This window comes from Aphelocoma coerulescens, chromosome 4 (genome assembly GCF_041296385.1).
Source record: "Aphelocoma coerulescens isolate FSJ_1873_10779 chromosome 4, UR_Acoe_1.0, whole genome shotgun sequence".
NCBI lineage: Eukaryota > Metazoa > Chordata > Aves > Passeriformes > Corvidae > Aphelocoma > Aphelocoma coerulescens.
This window is the reverse complement of record NC_091017.1, coordinates 78,788,919-78,807,723: the sequence shown is the minus strand read 5'-3', so window position 1 is coordinate 78,807,723 and position 18,805 is coordinate 78,788,919. Positions and strand designations below refer to the sequence as shown.

The 18,805-nt window shown below is 61.6% G+C and overlaps 2 protein-coding genes across 3 annotated transcripts; both read right to left on the bottom strand.

Annotated features, from left to right (window-relative positions):
- Positions 1-569: 569 nt before the first annotated feature.
- On the bottom strand, positions 570-9,737 carry EMX1 (empty spiracles homeobox 1). Of its 2 annotated transcripts, none has more exons than XM_069014850.1 (3): positions 9,236-9,737; positions 7,295-7,479; positions 570-1,275 (listed from the first exon to the last, which is right to left on the bottom strand). In XM_069014850.1, exons 1-3 carry the CDS (start codon positions 9,594-9,596, stop codon positions 1,108-1,110), a joined length of 714 nt encoding a protein of 237 aa, XP_068870951.1. In that variant the 5' UTR covers positions 9,597-9,737; the 3' UTR covers positions 570-1,107. The 2 variants fall into 2 exon arrangements, with proteins under 2 accessions (XP_068870951.1, XP_068870950.1); XM_069014849.1 differs by lacking the exon at positions 570-1,275 and adding an exon at positions 5,685-5,914.
- Positions 1,282-4,856, bottom strand: LOC138110128 (splicing factor 3A subunit 2-like). The gene is made up of 2 exons (XM_069014848.1): positions 4,144-4,856; positions 1,282-4,043 (listed from the first exon to the last, which is right to left on the bottom strand). The coding sequence occupies exon 2, from the start codon at positions 2,843-2,845 to the stop codon at positions 1,943-1,945; it is 903 nt and encodes a 300-aa protein (XP_068870949.1). The 5' UTR covers positions 2,846-4,043; positions 4,144-4,856; the 3' UTR covers positions 1,282-1,942.
- Positions 9,738-18,805: the final 9,068 nt, after the last annotated feature.

Genomic DNA, 18,805 nt, shown 5'->3' with positions numbered 1-18,805 from the left:
TGCCCCATGCCGGGGGTGGTCTCCCTGCAGGGGCTATTCCCGAGGGATCCATGGGGAAGCGGAGCTGTTTGGAAGCTCTCCCGACATTCAATCCCTGTGCAGGTGTGGAGCTGCCGGCCCTGGAGCTGCCACGTACCTGTCACAGCTGTGGGACCCCCGGGGACACCCCCAGGGACACCCCCAGGGACACCCCCCGTACCTGTCACAGCTGTGGGACCCCCGGGGACACCCCCAGGGACACCCCCCGTACCTGTCACAGCTGTGGGACCCCCGGGGACACCCCCAGGGACACCCCCAGGGACACCCCCAGGGACACCCCCTGTACCTGTCACAGCTGTGGGACCCCCAGGGACACCCCCCGTACCTGTCACAGCTGTGGGACCCCCAGGGACACCCCCAGGGACACCCCTGTCCTCACCCACCGCCATGGGACCACCAAACTCCGCTTGTTCCATCACTCCCAGTGCCTCCCAGTGACTCCCAGTCCCCGTCCCACAAGGACGCCGCTGTCCCCACCATGAGGAGGGCGCGGTCCCCTCGTTCCCTCCCCTCCCAGGTATCCAGATGAGTTTCCAGCACGTTTTGCCTTTTATTTCCACGCAGTAACACTCACTACAGCTGCTACCTACGGCAGGGAACGCACGCACACGGGCACGGAAAGAAAGAATAAATTAAAATGAGTTGTCATAAAAAACCCAAACAATGAACCAACGGAGAAAATGAGGGAGGGGGGAAGGGGAGGGGGAGGAAAAGGTGGAAAATGATAATAAAAAGGCAAATGAAGAAGGGGGTGGAACATTTCCGGTAGGACGTGTTGGTTGGATCTCACGGACTCCAGCGCCGAGGGGGATGCGCGGTCCCGGGGCCGCCCTGGCAGCCTCCTCTCCCTCCTCGGCTCGGCGGGAGCTCCCCGAAAAGCCCCTCCGAGGGACGCCCCGGGGGGACGGGGGTCGGTCCCCGCCCGGGCCGGCGCCCCGAGGAAAGGCCGCGGGCGGCGGCGGCGGCTTGGGCGACGTCCCTACAGTCCGGTCGGTGCCGCCGCCTGTGTCCCCCCTTCCTGCCCCGGGGTCCTCTCCATGGTGGCCGCACCAGGAGCCTGTCCCTGCCTTAGTCGTTGGAGGTGACGTCGATGTCTTCTCCGCTCGACTGCTTGGTGGCGAGGCGCCATCGGTTGATGTGGTGCGAGCCCTTCTTCTTCTGGTCCGAGTCGGGGCCCTCCTCCTCCAGCTTCTGCCGTTTGTATTTCGTCCGCCTGTTCTGGAACCACACTTTCACCTGGGACACGGAGAGACGGGCGCTCGTGGGGTCCTGGCACAGCTGGCCCCGCACGGGGACGCCGCTGCAGCCCGCAGGAAGCTCGGTTTTCCTTGGAAAACTGTCCCTCCCTGTCCCTCCAGGAACTCCCACAGCCACCCTGCCTTGCCTCGGTTTCCCAAGGCAAGGTGGGACACCGGGGACAAATGTGGTTGCTGCCACCTCCCAGCCCTGCTCGGCTGCACATCCCAGCCCTGGAGAAACCCCGGGGGGTGAAGGACACTTCGGTGACACCTCAGACACGGGACAGCGGCACAGGGGACCCTCGCTGCAGCACCCAGAGCCCGTCAGCCTGAGCTGGGCTGTGCCTGGCTGGGCAGAGAGCTGTGGCAGCAGCCAAAGCCGGCCCTGGTCCGGCTGTCACTGGTGCCAGGATGCCACGGGCACAGCGGCCGTGGCCCCAGTGACCACTGGGATGACACTCGGAGCCATCCCCACACCTCCAGCCAGGACTGTGACTGCAATTATCGATCATTAATTGACCACACCGAGGTTTCAGACCTTTTCCACTGCGCTGGTGCCAAACACCGTCCCAGGAGCCCGGAGAGGCAGCGGAGTCTCCGTCCTTGGGGATCCCGCCCTCCTCACCTGCCAAGGCCCCAGGAATCCTGATCCAACCCCACAGTCCTCAATCCCAGCCCTGGGAGCATGGGCCGGGGTGGACAGGGCAGCACGGACATGGGGCAGTTGTGGTGCAGTGAGGGATGAGGGATGCCGGAGGCAGGGATGCAGGATGCTGCAGCCAGGGATGAGGGATGCTGGTGGCAGCGGTGAGGGATGAGGGATGCTGCAGGAAGCAGCGTGGATGGGGTGGGGGATGTGGGAATGCTGCAGGCAGGGTTGTAGGGTGCTCCATCAGGTATTGAGGGATGCTGCAGGCAGTGGGGAGGGATGCTGCAGGTCGGATGCTGCAGGCAGGGGTCCAGGATGGGATGCAGGATGCGGGATGCTGCAGGCGGCAGTGCAGAATGTGGGATGGTGCAGATGGGATGCAGGATGGGATGCAGGATGGGATGCAGGATGCCTCAGCTGGGGTGGTGAGGGATGCTGCAGCTGGGATGCTGCAGGGAGCGGTGTGGATGCCCCGGGCAGCAGCGCTGGGTGCTGCGGGCAGGGATGTGGGTGAGGGATGGCAGGGGGGTGGGATGCTGCAGGCAGCGCTGCGGGATGTGGGTGCTGCAGGTGGGATGAAGATGCCCCAGGCAGGATCCAGAATGCCACAGGCAGGATCCAGGATGCCCCAGGCGGGCTGTGGATGCCCCAGGCAGGATCCAGGATGCCCCAGGCGGGCTGTGGATGCCCCAGGCAGGATCCAGGATGCCCCAGGCGGGCTGTGGATGCCCCAGGCAGGATCCAGGATGCCCCAGGCGGGCTGTGGACGCCGCGGGGCTCCCAGGCCCGCAGCACTAGGTGCCGCTGCTCGGCCGCCGCTGCCAGCCCAGCCCAGGCTGAGCCTTCTCCCGCTGCAGCTGTTCCGGATCCTGCAGCCGCTGGCACCGCTCCCTGCCGGGATCACCGGCCCTTTTCCCATTCTCCTTCAGCACCAGCCACAGGCACCGCCTGCTCCCTGCTCCGGAGCCTTCCCGGCGCGGCACGGGCCGGCATTCCCATCCCGGGGGCCGGCATTCCCATCCCGGGCCGGCATTCCCATCCCGGGGGCCGGCATTCCCATCCCGGGCCGGCATTCCCATCCCGCGGGCCGGCATTCCCTGGAGCCGCAGCAACACAGGAGCAGCCCTTGACTCTCCGGCCGCCCTGGCTCTGGGAACAGCTCTTTGTGCCACCGGGATGTGTCCTGCCCCGCCCGGGACACAGCCCATTCGCTCTCCTACCTTTGGGGCATTCCCGGAACAATACCGAGCTGGCGCCTTCCGTTCAAGCAGCGCGGAGCACTTGGCAAACTTTGATTAAAGCTCGCGGCCCTCTGGGAGCGGGGAAGTTGCCTTACCCCGAGGTGTGGAAGGGGAAGCAAGGCAGGAAGCAATTTACCCTCCGGGGCGAGGCTGTGTGGGAGCAGGGAGGGGGAGCGGCGGCTCTGCCCGGCTCCGTTCAGGGCCACGGCCGGTCCTGCGGGATGAGGCTCCCCGGGATTCCCAGCTGTCCCAGCTGCGGGAATGGGGGTGTTTCCAGCCTGGAGGAGCTCCCTGGCCCTCCGATGCCGCATCCCTCACTCCAGCGGGCCGCAGCCACAGTGGGGAAAGTGTGAGAAGCTCGCAGTGGGCACTGGGATCCCCTCCCAGCTGCCCCCTGCGCCGCTTCATCCCGACTCCAGGAGTAACTGGTTTAAACCTCCGAGCCCGGGGTTTTATCGCTTCCCAAATTAACCGTTCCCATGCCGAGGCTTGTGCATCCAGCTGCAGTGACATGCCAAGCTCCCAGCCCCGCCATTCCCGGCGGGAATGGCCCCAGGGTCACCTCCCGCCCCGTGCTCCTGCTGCAGGATGGGGACGGTCCCGGGATGGCTCCCGCATCCCGGTCCTGCCCCACCCATCCTGCCCCAGCTCCCATCCCTGGGTTTCCCTGCACATCCCCACCTGTGCAGTGCCCCGAGGGCCACCACGGCCACCAGGACATCCAGCTCTGCTCCGGGAATGCCGATGGCACGCGGAGAATCAGCCCTGGCCCGAAGGTGACATTGCCATCACCACGCTGGGCACAATTAAAATCCGGTGGCTCCGTGTGGAGCTTCCCTGGGCAATGCCCCAAAGGCTGAGAGCGCTGGGATGCGTCTGGAGGGGACAGAGAGGGACAGCCCTGCCATCCCCGGGTGACAGCCCATGTGCCGGGCTGTCACCCAAAGTGCCACCACCCCCAGTGCCAGCGCCGCACCTCCGCCTGTTCCTGCTGTCCCCGCTGGGACTTTCCTCCTGAAAGCACCCCAAAACTTTGGGGAGTTTGCTTCTGGGGACAGTTTCCGGGGGAGGGACAGCTGCCGGCCCTGGGCTGAGCCCTGCGGCCGCTCTCCAGCCCTATCTGGGCATCTTTCTCCTCCCGTGGTTCCCAGGCATTCGCTCTGTTAATTATTAATTATTAATTATGGAGCGGCTGCCATTCCCGGCCGGCCTCGAGCCCCCGGCCAGGGCTGCTCCATTCCTGCAGGGACAGCTCCAGGAGGGGACACCGGGATATCCAGTGACTCCATAATCCTCCAAAGCCAGGAGGTGACCCTGGGATATGCAGTGATTCCACAATCACCCCAAACTTCCCTCGGGCAGGAGCCAGGGAGAGGCCTTTGCTTTGGGAATGCAGATTTGAGACCCCGAACAGGGTTTGCCAGGGGTAGAGTGGCTCTGCTGGGAATTCTGGGCTCCATCGCACCAGAGGAACCCAGGGAAGTGCCTTTCCAGCCCAGGGTGCTGCCTTGGGAGGTGAAGTGACCTGGTGCCACCAGCGCTGGGCACAGCGAGGCGATGCCCATCCCAACAGGACACAGCACGGTGCCCCCAGCTCATCCCATTGCCAGATCCCAGCCCGGCACACCAATCCTGGAGCATCCACAGTGCCTGGAATCCCCGCTGATCCCAGTGCCACCAGTGCCTGGAACCCCCACCACATGCCCGGCTCGATGCCGCCCGGCTCACCCCCCCGTGCCCCCCGTGTCCCCCATCACACCCAAACCCCACAGACGGCTCCTCTCGCTCAGACCATCCCACCTTCCCTCCGGAGCCCTCCCTGCACCTGCTGCACCCTGACCCCACTTACGGAACCCTGGATTTGCCTCAGGACCCTGAGTTGAGTTTTCTTCCCCCAGTCCCTTTGATTTTGCCGTTCCCTGGGCCTGTTGCTCCGATCTTATCCCAAATTAACACCACTCCTTGGGAGGAGAACGGCTGGGAAGGGGTTAAACCCCTGCACCGTCCCCACCCCATATCCCAAGGCATTTCCCGATGCTGGGCAGGACCTGAACCCTTCTCACCTTCCCTGGGCTGCTCCAGGTGCTGCTCCCCGGCTGGGGGACCTGGAGCTGGCACAGCCCAAAGGACAAAACTCCCTTTTCCGGAGGGAAAAACAGCTGGGAAATAGGGCCAGGCACAGCCATAACCTGAATCCTGTCTGGGAATTGTTAAATCCATGAAAAAAAATCGTAAAACCCCCCCAACTGTGGGTTTGGGTGTGGGGCCCCAGGTGAAAACACACCGGTGTCACACTGGGATGGGTGTCGTGGACAAGGGGGTTGGTTTTCCATGGAAATTTGATTCCATGCAGGATTTGTCACCGAATATATAATTAATAATAATAGTAATAGTAATAATATCCTGCTTTTGGCACAGCCGCCAGCCCCTGGCTGTCCCACTCCTCCGATCCCAATACCTGGGTGTACATCCCAAATCCTGTCCCTCCGCACATTGGGATTATTTCCCTCGAGGTAATTAAAACAGATTTTTTTTTTTTAATTATTTTTCCAAAGCCACAAAACAGAAGGGAAAAGGCTTTCCCTGCTGCATGAAACCTCTGCTGCCGGATGCCCGTTCCCAGATGGATCCCGAGGCCGTGGGAAGGACAGGAGCCTTTCCCAGCCCTGCAGCCGCCTCCCGTTGTCCCCACGCTCGCTCCCTGCCAGCAGCAGCAGCTTCCCAAAATCATGGAAACACCAAATAGGCTGCAGCACATAAAAAAATGAAGATTATAAATATCTGCATGGCCTCTTTCCACTCCTGAGTCTCCCTGGGATTTCGGTTCGGATGCCGCTGCGTTTCCCCAGTAAATCCCATTATCGCGTTTGGGCTCCGGGTGATGCTGGAAAAGGCCAGGGAATGGCTGAGCTTCCCCTCGGGCATCCCACAGCTGCCCTTTCCACTCAGACAAGTTCCTGGTTGTTCTTTGACCTTTGGGTTTTGTCCTTTTTTCCCCTTTTTTCTCCGTTCCAGCCCAGAGAGGTGACGGGAGCAGTGGAAGGGACCTGAGCCGGGCGTCAGCGCTGGGCCCCACGAGCCGCGGGCTGGGGGTCGGGACAGCATTGCCCTCGGGATTCCCACACCCTCTGGATTTAGGGGGCTCGGTCCCTGCTTCCCAACATCCACACCTGCTCCTTCCCGCCGTCCCTGTGCCGGTGACATTTTCCTCCCAGGGACTTCCCGCTCCCAGGGATGCGTTTGGGGGTTTTGTTTGGCAGAGCCTGGGCGAGGATGAGCCAGGCGGGCCCTGGAACACCCACGGCTCCAGCTTTATTTCCCAATTAAATTAAAGCACAAAAATTCAATGAATTCAGCACATAGGCCCAAGTACCTCACCAGAATTTGGGGAAAACTTTCTCTCCCCCGCTCAGTTACTGAATATCCCGGGAAATAGCGCTCCTTCCCTGGAGCATTTGGGAACAGCCACTACCGGGACACCGGCCTCGGGCACACAGAGGTGCTCAGCCCAATTCCCTCATTTTCCCCCAGCTCTGTTCACTTTTCCTTTCATCCTTGTGCTTCTCCTGGGTCTCCTGATATCTAAATTCCTGGGAAATGTCTGTTCTGATTCCGAAAGCCTCATCCAAAACCTGCGCCCCTCGGCAGCACCGTCTCCACACCCATCCTGAATTCCAGGTGTTGGTGCACAGACCCGGAGCTGCTCGGCTGAGCCACGGTTTTCCGGCTTTCCAGGGAAGGCTTCGGGCTGCTGCTCCTTTCCTAACCGGATTTTTAAACCCATAAACTGCTCCCAGGGAAAACACCCCAAGCAGGCAAGAAACAACACCGGAAAACCGCTCCGGAGCGCGGGATGATGCCAAAGCTGCATTCCCGGCCGCAAACCTGCCACAGCGACCGTAACACCCGAATGCTGCCACGCAAAAAACCCCAAACCCACCCCGAGGAGCCCAGAAACACCCGCGGGGTCTGCCCGTGCTGGGGCTCCTGGGCAATCCCAGCTGGGATTTCGCAGCAGGAGCACCGTGCGGGGCCGGTGCTGCTCCGAGCGGCCGGTGCCGAGCTGCTCCCGGGACTGGGATCTCGGGACACAGCGGGACAGGTGTGGGACAGGCGGGTGGCCGTACCTGTGTCTCGGAGAGGCTGAGGCTGCTGGCCAGCTGCTTGCGCTCGGCGCCCACCACGTAGTGGTTCTTCTCGAAGGCCCTCTCCAGGCGCAGCAGCTGCGACGGGGAAAAGGCCGTGCGGATGCGCTTGGGCTTGCGGGCGAAGGGGCCGTGCAGCAGGAGGCTCTCCTGGGACACCTCGCTCCCTGCGGGCACAGAGCGGAGTTCAGCACCAGCACCCGCAGCCCCCCCGATGCAGGGCGATGTTGTGGTGGCCTCCTCGCCCTGTGGCACGGGGAGGGCACAAAAGGGGAATTGAGGGGTTCTGGGCGCCTTCCCCACCCTAAAATTGCAGCGTTTGTCCCGCATTCTCCCTCTTGGCTCCTCGCAGTCCCACGGTGGGGTTGGACACAGCGCCAAAGGGAGGGGAGGGAGAGAGAAAGAAAGAGAGGGAGAAGGGATGGACGGGGAGAGCAGCGGGAAGAGGAAAGAAAGGGGAAGAGAAGGTGGGAGGCAGAGAAAAAACTGAGAGAGGAAAAGAGATTATAAAATAGGAGAAAGACTGAGAAAGTGACAGGAAAAAAAAAAAGAAAAGGAGAACTAAGAAAGAAAAAAGTGGTGGGGAGGAAGAAAGAGGGAAGGGGACAAGGAAAGAAAGAGAAGAGAAGTGGGAAAGCAATAATAAAAAGGGGGAAAGAAAGAGAAAGAAAAACAAGAAGGAAAAGAAAGTGAAAGGGGAAGGAAAGAAAGAGACGAGAAGTGGGAAAGCGAGAAAACAAGGAAAAGAAGCAAAGAATAACGAAGGAGAGAAGCTGCACCGCAAGCGAGCGAACAAGGTAGAAAGAAACGAAAGCGAGGAAAGAAAAAGAGAATTAAAGGCGGGGAGAGAAGGCAGGACAGAGGGACGGCGCGGGAGAGCGGCGGGCCGGGCCCGGGGGCTGTGGGGGACCGGGAGCCCCGCGCGGCCCCGGCCGGAGCCGCTCCCGGGGCCCGAGGGGGCCGGGCCGGTGCCCCCGAGCGCCGCCGGCAGCGGCCGCAATCCCCGGCGGAGCCCCGGAGACAAGCGAGGGGTTGGTGGTGAGCAGATAAAACTAATCCGGGCTGCGGGACCCCCCGGCACCGCGGCGGGACAGAGGGGACGGCGATGGAGGGGAAACGGAGACAGAAAAATGAGAAAATAAAAACCGAGGGAAAAAAACCAAAACAAACATGGGGGAAAAAGGAAAGAAAAGGGAGCAGATAAAGAAAGGGAAAGGAAGAGGATAGTAAGAAACGGAGAGAAAGAAAATAAAGATAAAAGAAACAGAGACAAAACCAGAAGATTCAGAGAAAGAAGGAAAGAAAGAAGGAAGGAAAGAAAAGAACGAAAGAAGCAAAAGAAGAAAGTGAAGAAAAGAAAGAAAAGGAAAGAAAGAGAAGAGAGAAATAAAGAGAAGAAACGGAATAGAGAGGAAAATCTACGGAACCAAACAACGTCTCGCTGCGCAGCCGAGATCCACCGCACCGAAATCCTTCCCTTCGCTCCCGGGAAGGAGAAAACCAAATTCCCGGCTCGGCTGCGCACGGAGGCGGCGGCGCCGGTCCCGTCCCCGGGAGCCCCGCGGTGCTCGGCCGGGACTCTGCGGGGCTGCCCCGGGTCCCCGGCTCTGCCCGGGCACGGCCGCGGCCCTGGGGCTGCGGGAGCGCTCCGGCCGCGGGTGTGCAGCGGCACCGGCCCCGGGTGTGCAGCAGCACCGGGTGTTCAGAGACACCGGCATCGGGTGTGCAGAGACACCGGCCCCGGGTGTGCAGAGACACCGGCCCCGCTGTGGAGCGCCCGGGGGCCCCGGCCGTGCGTGCGGGCACGGCAGCAACAGGTCCTGCCCCCGGGCCCCCCGACCCCCGGGGAAGGAGCCCCGCGGCTCCGCAGCCCCCGGGGCCGCCGCCAGCCCTCGGCCCGCGCCCCCCGCAGCCCCCGCTCACCTTGGAAGCGGTGGCCGAAGAAGCGGTTCCGCAGCACCCAGGGGTAAAAGTTGAGCGGGTCGCGGTGCTGCGGCCCGAAGAAGGGGTGCGGGTGCGGCAGGGCCGAGCCCCCCAGCTGGGGGGGCCCGACGGGCAGCGCCGGGTGCCCCACGGCCTCGGGGAAGACGAGCTCGGCGCTGCCGTACAGGGCCCGGCCGGCGGCTCCCTGGAAGCCGGGGGCGAAGGCGGCGGCGTCGGCGGCGGCGGCGGGGCCGGGGTAGGCGAGGGCGGCGGGGCGCGGGGGGTCCTCGGGGCCCAGGGGGGTGTCCTTGCCCACCAGGGACTCGATGGTGAAGCAGCGCTTCGCAGACGGCTGGAACATGGTGTGAGCCGGGAGCGGGGGGGGCCGGAGCGGGGCCGGTCCTGCGGGTGCGCGCGTGTGTGCGGTGTGTGTGTGTGTGCGTGTGCAAGAAACCTCCCCCTGGGCACGGCACACACGCGGACCCGCACCCCGCACCCCTCCCTCCCGCCCGCCCCCGCCCCGCCGCCCACCCGCGGGCGCCCACGCAGCCCCGAGCCCCGGGCGGCCGCTACAAATACGGGCGGTACCTGCGGGGCCGGGAAGGGGCGGCCTCACCTGAGCCCCGCGGCCGAGCGGGGAGGGCGGCGGAGGCAGGGCCGGGGTGGGAGGGCAGGGGGAGGCACGGACGGGATGGGACGGGACGGGATGGGAGAGCAGGGAAAGGCAGGGATGGGATGGGAGGGCAGGGAAAGGTAGGGACGGGATGGGGAGGGCAGGGCAGGGGAAGGTAGGGACGGGATGGGATGGGATGGGATGGGATGGGATGGGATGGGATGGGATGGGATGGGATGGGATGGGATGGGATGGGATGGGATGGGAGGGACGGGCAGGGGAACGCAGAGGAGGCTGAGGAGGGTAAGGACAGGCAGGGGAAGCAAGAGGAAGCAAGAGGAGGCCGGGGGAGGACAAGGGCAGCCAGGAAGAGTCAGAGGAGGCACAAGGAGGCCGGGGGAGGCAGGGGAAGGCACGGGAGGTAGAGACGGGCAGGGGAGGACAAGGGGAAACAAGGAGAGACGGGGGAGGCACGAGGAGGCCGGGGGAGGCAGAGGAGGACAGGGGGAGATGGGGCAGGCAGGGGAGGAAGGGGAGGCAGAGGAGGCAAAAGGACGCAGAGAGCGCCCGAAAAACTGGACTGGAGCCGCTGCCGCAGGCGCGCCGCGAAGTTGTGGCGGAGGGGCTCCGGCTGCGGGGGGGTTCCCTCCGTCTAAAAAAAAAAAAAAAAAATTAAAAAGATCTTTTAAAATTCCTCTTTCTTTTTTTTTTTTCTTCTTCCTTTGGTTTCCTTTTTTCCTTTTTTTTTTTTTTTTTCTTTTTCTTGGCGATTTAAATAAATAAACCGGCCCTGCCCGCAGCGGCGGAGCGGAACTCCGGCCCGCGGGGGGGGAGAGGTGAGGCCGCCCCCGCCGCTCCAGCGCCCCGCGCAAGCTCCGCTCCCTTCCGCGTAACCCCTTCCAAAGGCAGGACCTTCCCCCGGCCAAAACCTCTTCCCACGGCTCCAATCCTGCGCTGGGAGTTAAAAAAAATTAAATATAAAGCGCCAAGTAAGTGGCGATTTTGGCCGTTTTGCCCCGGCGCGGGGGGATGCGCGGGCGCGCAGCCCCTGCGCGGGCCGGTCCCGAGTTCACTCCGCAGTTTGGCTCTGCTCGGAGTTTTGTTGGCCCGCGGAGGCGGGGGCCAGCCCTCCCCTCCCGCACAAAGGGGGTTGAAAGTCTATTTTCCACTTGGCTGGATCGAAATACTCCGCGCGGGTTCCTTCCCCCCGCGGAGAGGAGAGCGCTGCTGCTGCGCGCCCGCGGGCTCTGCGCGGACGCGCTCCCGCAAGAGGCTGCGGGAAGAAGGATGAGGAGAGGAAAGGAAAAATTACACGAAATCCCAGAGAAGTGAAAGCCTAAAAATGGAGCGAGAGCGTCGGCAAAGCGTTTTTTATTTTTATTTTCATTTCTGCGAGAGAGAGGGAGAGAGGGGGAAAAAATAATCGACATTTAAAATCTATTATAAATAGATTTAAAATATATATATTTCCGGGTTTTTTTACTATGAGAAATGGAAATAAAGAAGCGGAGTTGGGTGAGAGAGCTGGCGGAGAGGGCAGCGGGAGCGGAGCGGGGAACACCCGCGGAGGGATGGGGATGGGAAGGGGAAGGGATGGGGAAGAAGGGGAAGGGGAAGGGATAGAGATGAGGAAGGGGCAGGGAAAGGGATGGGATCGGGAAGGGGAAGGAGAAGGGGACGCGGGGACAGCTCGGCTCAGTCGCGGAAAACTGTGCCCGGCTCCGGACCGTTTGTGGAATTTCATTTAAATCAATTTAATCCAATTGAATTGAATTGAATTTATTTTTTTCTCTTTTTTTTTTCCTCGACCTTTTCTCTGCCCCCGGGGCCGGAGGGGGGAGACGCGGCCCCTCCGCCCCAGCCCTGCGGCAGCCGCGGGTGCGGAGCGGGCGCTGCGGGATCCGCGGCCCCGGAGCGCGGCGCGGGGCCGGGATTTCGTTTCGTGCGGATCTCCCTCGGTTTGAGCATCTTCTGCGGGGGGGAAACGGGAAAGGCGGCCGGGCTCCGGCTGCTTCCCGTGGGATCCCCGCCGGCGGCATCTCCCCTCGGCGCCCTGGCTCCACTGGAACAATTTTTGGGAGGGAGCAGCTTTGGGGGTAGATCGCCCTCTCGGGAATTTATAGATCTTTCATCTGATTTATTTTTTTCCCCAATTCGCCCCGGTGGTTTTCGGTCCCGGCTCCGTGTCCAGGCGAGGCTGCTCGGATGCTACGGAGGGAACCAGGGAGCTGCTGCGCTGAAACCGGTGGAGAACCCCAAATTTATCTTTAAATTTCCTTTTCCCCTCTGGTCCCAGGCCTGCTCTCAGCTCCAGGATAACTCAAGCAGGATTTTTATCCTTTCGGGAATAAACACGGACCGGCCGAGCGGGGGTCTTGCTCCGGCTCGAAGTGCCCCTGGTTCATTGACAGAAAACTTTATCCGCGGAATTCCCAGGAGAGGGGAGCCGGGATGCTGCCTTCCCGCTGGGTTCCGGCCGGGAGCAGCTCCGGGAAGGGCAGAAAGGCATTTTCCTTTCTAACGAAAGAGCCGCGGCCGTGCGAGCGCGGCCGAGGAACCGCAGGGGCCGGGCAGGAGCGGCTGCACCGGGATCGGGGGTGCCGGGGGGGGTCTGTAAAATCCAACCGGGGGATCCTGCAAGGAGCAAACGGAAGAGGAGGGAAGGAGAGGGAAAGAGGGGCAGGACAGGCACCCAACGCTGCCCGTGGGTTTGGGGCAGAGGGTCATTTATGGGGTGTTTGGAGTGGCAGAGGGACAGCGGGGCCACCCCTGTGCCCACGTCCATCCGCACCCCCAGACTCAGCTCCCCGCCCGTGCCTGTCCCCGGAGCAGGGAGGAGGCCCCGGGCCGGGCCCGGCAGGTGCTGTCCCCTCGTTAATCGGTAACGCCGCGGCCCCGGCATCAAAGGGCACCGTGTGGAAAATCGGCCCCGGAGCGTGGCCGCGGGCACGGCTCGGCCGCCGCGTTAAAAGTTGACCAGACTTCAAAGCGCTGGATCATTTCCTGCTCTGCTCTCCCACCTGCTCTTCCCGTGGGCACAGCTCCTGCCCCGGCCGGATTCCTTCTCGCCGGCCACCAAGGGCAGCCCTGAAGGGGAGAGGGGGAAAACGCGGGCGTATTTAGGGCTGGGAGGTTGAGGAGGTCCCTTCCCTGTTTTCCTGGCTTTTATTTTATTTTATTTTTAAATTTTTATTTAGTTCAGGAATATTCTGAATCGGAATAAACTGTCCCTGAAGCCAGTGGCTTCCAGCAGGTTATTCCTGTCACCTCCCTCAGTGTCTCTTTTTAAGGTGGTTGTGTCAACTGGTCCATGGATGGAGGGAGGAAGGGAGGGAGGGATGGATGGAGGGATGGATTGATGGAGGGAGGGATGGATGGAGGGATGGATTGATGGAGGGAGGGATGGAGGGATGGAGGGATGGATGGTTCACAGAATCACAGGATCAGAATATCCTTATTGGAAGGGACCCACAAGGATCGAGTCCAACTGCCGGCCCTGCACAGGACACCCCAACAATCCCACCCTGTGCCTGATGGATGGATCAATGGAAGGATGGATGGATGGATGGATGGATGGATGGATGGATGGATGGATGGATGGATGGATGGACAGCTGGCTGGCTGTGGTTTATGGGATCAGGCTGACTGATGGAGGATCCCACCCCGAGTCTGGGAATGGGATGCCACCCAGGTGCCCCAGTTCTGGGCTGGGGGAAGCCGTTCCAGCAGGGAAAGAGGCTGCTGGGTTCTCTCCCACCTCCACAGGGCTCTCAGCGGCTTTTCCATGGGGGCTGCGTCCACCCTCCCCTCTCCAAACCCTGCCCAGGCACCGTGGGATCTGCTGTGACCTGGCCGGGCTCTGGGCTCGCTCAGGGCTGGGACATCCTGAGGGTCCTTGGTGGGGACACGGCTCTGGCTCCAGTGGCTGCAGCCACGTCAGGAACAGGAATTGTGAGCCTGCAAAGCAAACGGGATTTGGCAGCCAGGTCCTTGCAGACATTGAACATCCAGCTCCTGACAGGATCATCTCCAGCCTGGGAACACCTCCAGGTGTCCATGGCCCCGGGAAAGCCTTTCCAGGAGCTGGGCCACCCTCAGCTCTTGGTGGCCCAGGCTGCCCCTGGATAGGGACTGCTCCAGTCACTCCTGCCCAGCAAGGGGACACAGGACAGGAACTGCTCCGGTCACTCCTGCCCAGTGCAGGGACACAGGACAGGGACTGCTCTGGTCACTCCTGCCCAGTGCAGGGACACAGGACAGGGATTGCTCCGGTCACTCCTGCCCAGTGCAGGGACACAGGACAGGGATTTTGGGAAAGCCATCCAAACCCCACTAATGCAAAGTGCTGTGTAGAGTTTGGGCATTTTGGGACCTTCCCCTGACCTTGTGCCGGGCCTTGGGGCCCCTGTGTCCCCTGCCTGGCTGTGATGCCCTGGTTCTCCCCCAGCAGGGCCATGGAAGGCTCTGGAACACCTGGATTTGGGGCACTATCAGCGTCTCTGGCTTGTGACAGGACTCGTGGCAGCAGCACTGGTGCCACGGGGAGCGGCAGCACACACGGCTCCAGGGGTGGCATCACCGCCACGGGTGGCAGACAGGGGACACCGCCCTCCCTGGGCTCCTGGAATCCCTGGAATCTCCAGAGCAAGGGATTCAATCCAGTCCCCAACCCCAAACCGAGCCTGGGTTGTTGTGCTGGTCCCTGGGGTGGCAGCAGTGGTGGCTGCGTGGCACTGCCGTGGCCTGGCTGGGAGCAGACACCTCCCCCATCCCTGATCCTGTAAATCTCCTCAGGGCATTGTGGTGAGGAGCTCCCTGCTCCAGCACTGATTCCTGGGGTTAATTTTGTGGGTTTATCCCACTGACAGCACTAGGAAGAGCTCGGGATTTGGGGTCAGCCAGAGCTCCCCAGCGCTTTTGGGGTGCAGATCGGTGTGGCAGTTCATGTCCCAGCAGGGACCTCCCGCCAGGGCTCTCGGGTGTCAGCTCAGAAACGCTCTCCCACGCACGGTGGGGCTGTCATTCCAGCAGAAATGTCTTCCTGGGAATTTCCCCGCAGGAAATTGCACCTCCAGCCCCGGCGAGGCTTCAGGAGCTCCCCCTGTGACCCCATATCACCCCCCAGCTCCTGCTGGCCCCGCTCCAGCAGCCAGGAAAGGAACATTCCCTGTGGGACTGCACCGATGCCAGGGCCAGGAAACCATGGACAGAGGAGCTGTGGCCACCTGGATCCTGGGAGAGTGTCCCCAAAACCCCGTGGGGACCTCGCAGGGTCACATCAGGGGGGATGAGCAGACCTGGCTGCCCTCGCCTCCCTGGAATTCCATTAAATGGCACCAGGTCACTGCACCAGCCACCAACAAATGTCCCTGATGGACACCAAACTTCCCAGCATGGCCAAACCACTGCTGGGAATTCTCCTGCTCTCCTGCCTCCCTTCCCATGTGGAGAACTTCCCTGTTGGAAGCACCTGGACGCCTTCTATGGAAACGCCTGGGGCGGCTTTTCCTGTGGCACCCAGGAAAATCGGTACAGGAATCACCCAGGGCGTCCCTTCCAGCTTTGGGGACACCCTGGGGGCACCTCAGAGCCGGGGGAGGGGGGTTAAAGCCAGTCCTGGGGTGGAGCTGCCCCATCCCGACCACAGAGGGAATGTGCTTTTCCAGAGGGTGCTGCTGGGTGCTGCTGGGTCCTGGTGGGTTCTGGTGGGTTCTGGTGGATTCGGGTGGATTCTGATGGGTTCTGGTGGGTTCTGGTGGATCCTGGTGGGTTCTGATGGGTTCTGATGGGTTCTGGTGGATTCCAGTGGATTCTGATGGATCCTGGTGGATTCTGATGGGTTCTGATGGATTCTGGTGGGTTCTGATGGGTTCTGGTGGATTCCAGTGGATTCTGATGGGTTCTGGTGGATTCAGGTAGATCCTGGTGGATTCTGATGGATCCTGGTGGATTCCGATGGATTCTGATGGATCCTGGTGGATCGTGGTGGATTCCAGTGGATTCTGATGGATCCTGGTGGATTCCGATGGATTTGGGTGGATCCTGGTGGATCGTGGTGGATTCCAGTGGATTCTGATGGATCCTGGTGGATTCTGACGGATCCTGGTGATCTCCCCCGCCCGCAAACCCCCAGACCCCCAGATCTCCTTCCCTCCTCCCTCGGGGAGTGGTCGGAGGGGGCCCCTGGCTGAGCCATTTATTTATTTTGCCGGTGCCATATGAAAGGCAGCCCCGGGTGTTTCCATACGAGGCGGATAGGTGCTTCCAACACTGACATCCTCCAGGAGAAAAATAGGCAGGAAAGCTCGTGGCGCAGCAGTTTTATTGTGTTAATAAGTTTGGCGTCTATAAGCACCATATGTAAATGACTGCTATACTGCCTTGCTGCCATTTAACATTATGTTGGGGAGGTGAGCGGGAGCCAAGTCTGCAGCATTTCCATTAATACGCCGCGAGCTGCCAATTCCGGAGGGTTTTTTTTTTTTCCCCTCTTTTTTTCCAGTCCCCCTTTTTTAAGAACCGGGAATGAGCGCAGCGCCAAAATCCTGCCTCGGACCCGTCCATTGGGTGGGAAGTGGGTAAATATCGTGTTCATTGAGCCCTGGAGGCAGCTCCAGTGCTTGGAGCCACGCTGGGGAATCCTGGTTTGCGGAGTGTCCCGGCCCTGCGGCTGTGCAGAGGGAGCGGGGCCGAGGGATGGGCAGAGCGCTGCCAACGCGGCCGTGGCCGTGCCAGAGGTGCCGGCATCTCCCCGTTCCCCCTTTCCCGATAAGCAGGAAAAAAGAAAAAACAAGGGGGGAGAAAATGAAATATAAGTGCTGTGAGTTTCTTCCTCCTGCAAGGGATTTTCAGCGAATTTCTGTTGAATCAATGGTTCCGTGCAGTCATATGGATGGCAGGCTCCCAGCCATTATTAGTGTAAACAGATTTGTGAGCAGTATATTTAGCTGTTCCATATTGCTTTTAGGAAATGTGCACATTTCCATGGCACACACTTCCAGAGGGCCATACCCTGCCACAGCTCTGCAGGTGGGGACGGGGCCGTGCCGAGCCTCCCGTGCTCCCCCCCGACCTCTGCCCCGCCCGGGAGGGAGCCCCGGGGTGTCGGAGGGGGTTGGTTGCCCTCCCTGCTGGCTCCTGTTTGTCCCACCTGTGTTTCACCTGGAGAACAGAGCTGGTGGGGAGGGGATGGCCTGGCCGAGGCCACGCTGATCCCTGAGGGTTGCAGAGCTGGGATCCGGCTCGTGGAGGAGGCATTTGCAGCAGGAGAGCTCCTGGGGTGGGTGCCCGGCGTGGATTTGGGGCTCCCGGGCATCCAGCCCTTCCCAGAGTTCTGTGGGATGAGGTGGGTCAGGCACTGATGGGGTGGTTCCTCATGGGCACTGCCCAGGGTGGGGAAGCACCCAGGGAACACTCCAGGATCCCAGTGACACGGCCACCCGGGGGCTGTGCTGGGATCTAGGTGACAAATCCACGCAGGGACCACTCTGGGATGCAGGTGGAACACTCTGGGAATGCCGCTGGGATGCAGGTGGCACATCCACCCGGGGGACCTCGCTGGGGCGCAGGGGACACAACCAGCCACAGACCATGGCAGGGTGCAGGTGACACCTCCGCCACGTGCCCGGGACACAGCAGCCGCATCCCTGCCGCGCCGGGAGGGATCCGGCCCCTTCCTGCTCCTCCCGAGTGCCCCATCCCGGGAAAGCTCCTGCGAGAAGCGCCAACCCCGAGCGGGCCGGGGCCAGACCCCAAACGTGCTAAAAGCGACCCCAGCTCCCGGGAAAGCCTCCAGCGGCGCCGGGAAGGAGCCCCCCGAGTCCTGTGCGGTGGATCCCTCCCCCCAGCATCCTTACACGACTCCCATTTTCCTGCCACCCCAAGAGCGAGCTGGATCAGCCCCTTCCAGCCCCCCCCCGCTCGCTGCACACCCCAAACCGCGCCCCGAGCCCGCTGCGGCTCCCGCGTGCCGGGACAGCCGGGAATGTGGGCGCAGCCCCCGTGCCGGGGAGGGGGGGCACGATGCGGCCCCGAGGGGCTTTGCTATTTTCCTTCGCCAGCCCGCGTCCCGAAATAGCTGCGAGAGCGGCTGGCACGGCAGGCACGGAGCGGCGCCAGCGGCTCGGCGGCCGGGAAAGGCTCGGGCAGCGGCTCTCCATGGCTACCCAGCCCCGGCACAAGCATTCGGGCTCCGGGGGGAGATGCCGGCCCCTTTCACGCCGGAGAAAGCCGCGACATCAGGGCTCTGTTGTTGGATGTCACCGTCTCCCTCCCACCGGCGTGAAAAATCAATTAGGAAGAATTAGCGCCGTGTCACCGGGGCTGGGGAGGGGACAGCTGCGGGCCCCGTCCTGCACACGGACACAGCGGAGGAGGCGGCTCCGTGTCACCGCTCCCCTGGCTGACCCCAGCGCCCTGGCACCGCTACAGCCCCAAAGCCGGCATGCCCAGGCACACAAATCCTTTGGGATGCGGATTCCCAGGCTGGGCACTGGGGTCACTCCAGCACTCCCTGCCTCGCTTCCCCCATCCCCGCAGTGGGGTTCGGCTGGATCGCAGCCCCAAACCCTGCAGCATCCCTGGCTGGAGAACCCATTCCCGCGGTTCCAGGTCGGGAATGATCCTCTGGAAATGTAACTCGCACCGTGTCGCCTCTTTTCCCTCCTCTTTCCATGTGTGTGTGTATATATATAAATCAGAAGGAAAAAAAAAATCTCCCAAACTCTGATTAAAATCCCTTTTTTTATTCACCTGCCCATCTTTCCTGTCTCCATCTCCCCTTCTATCCAAACTCATAATTAATCGCTCAAGGCAAAAGTAATGAATGTTAATTGGCCATCTGTACAAAGACTAATTAAAATCTACCATGCTGGGGATTAAAACATACCTATAGCAACTGCCTGAATTGAGAATGAGACAGAGGAGAGATTGAGAAAACAGCTGAAAGGCTTGTGCAA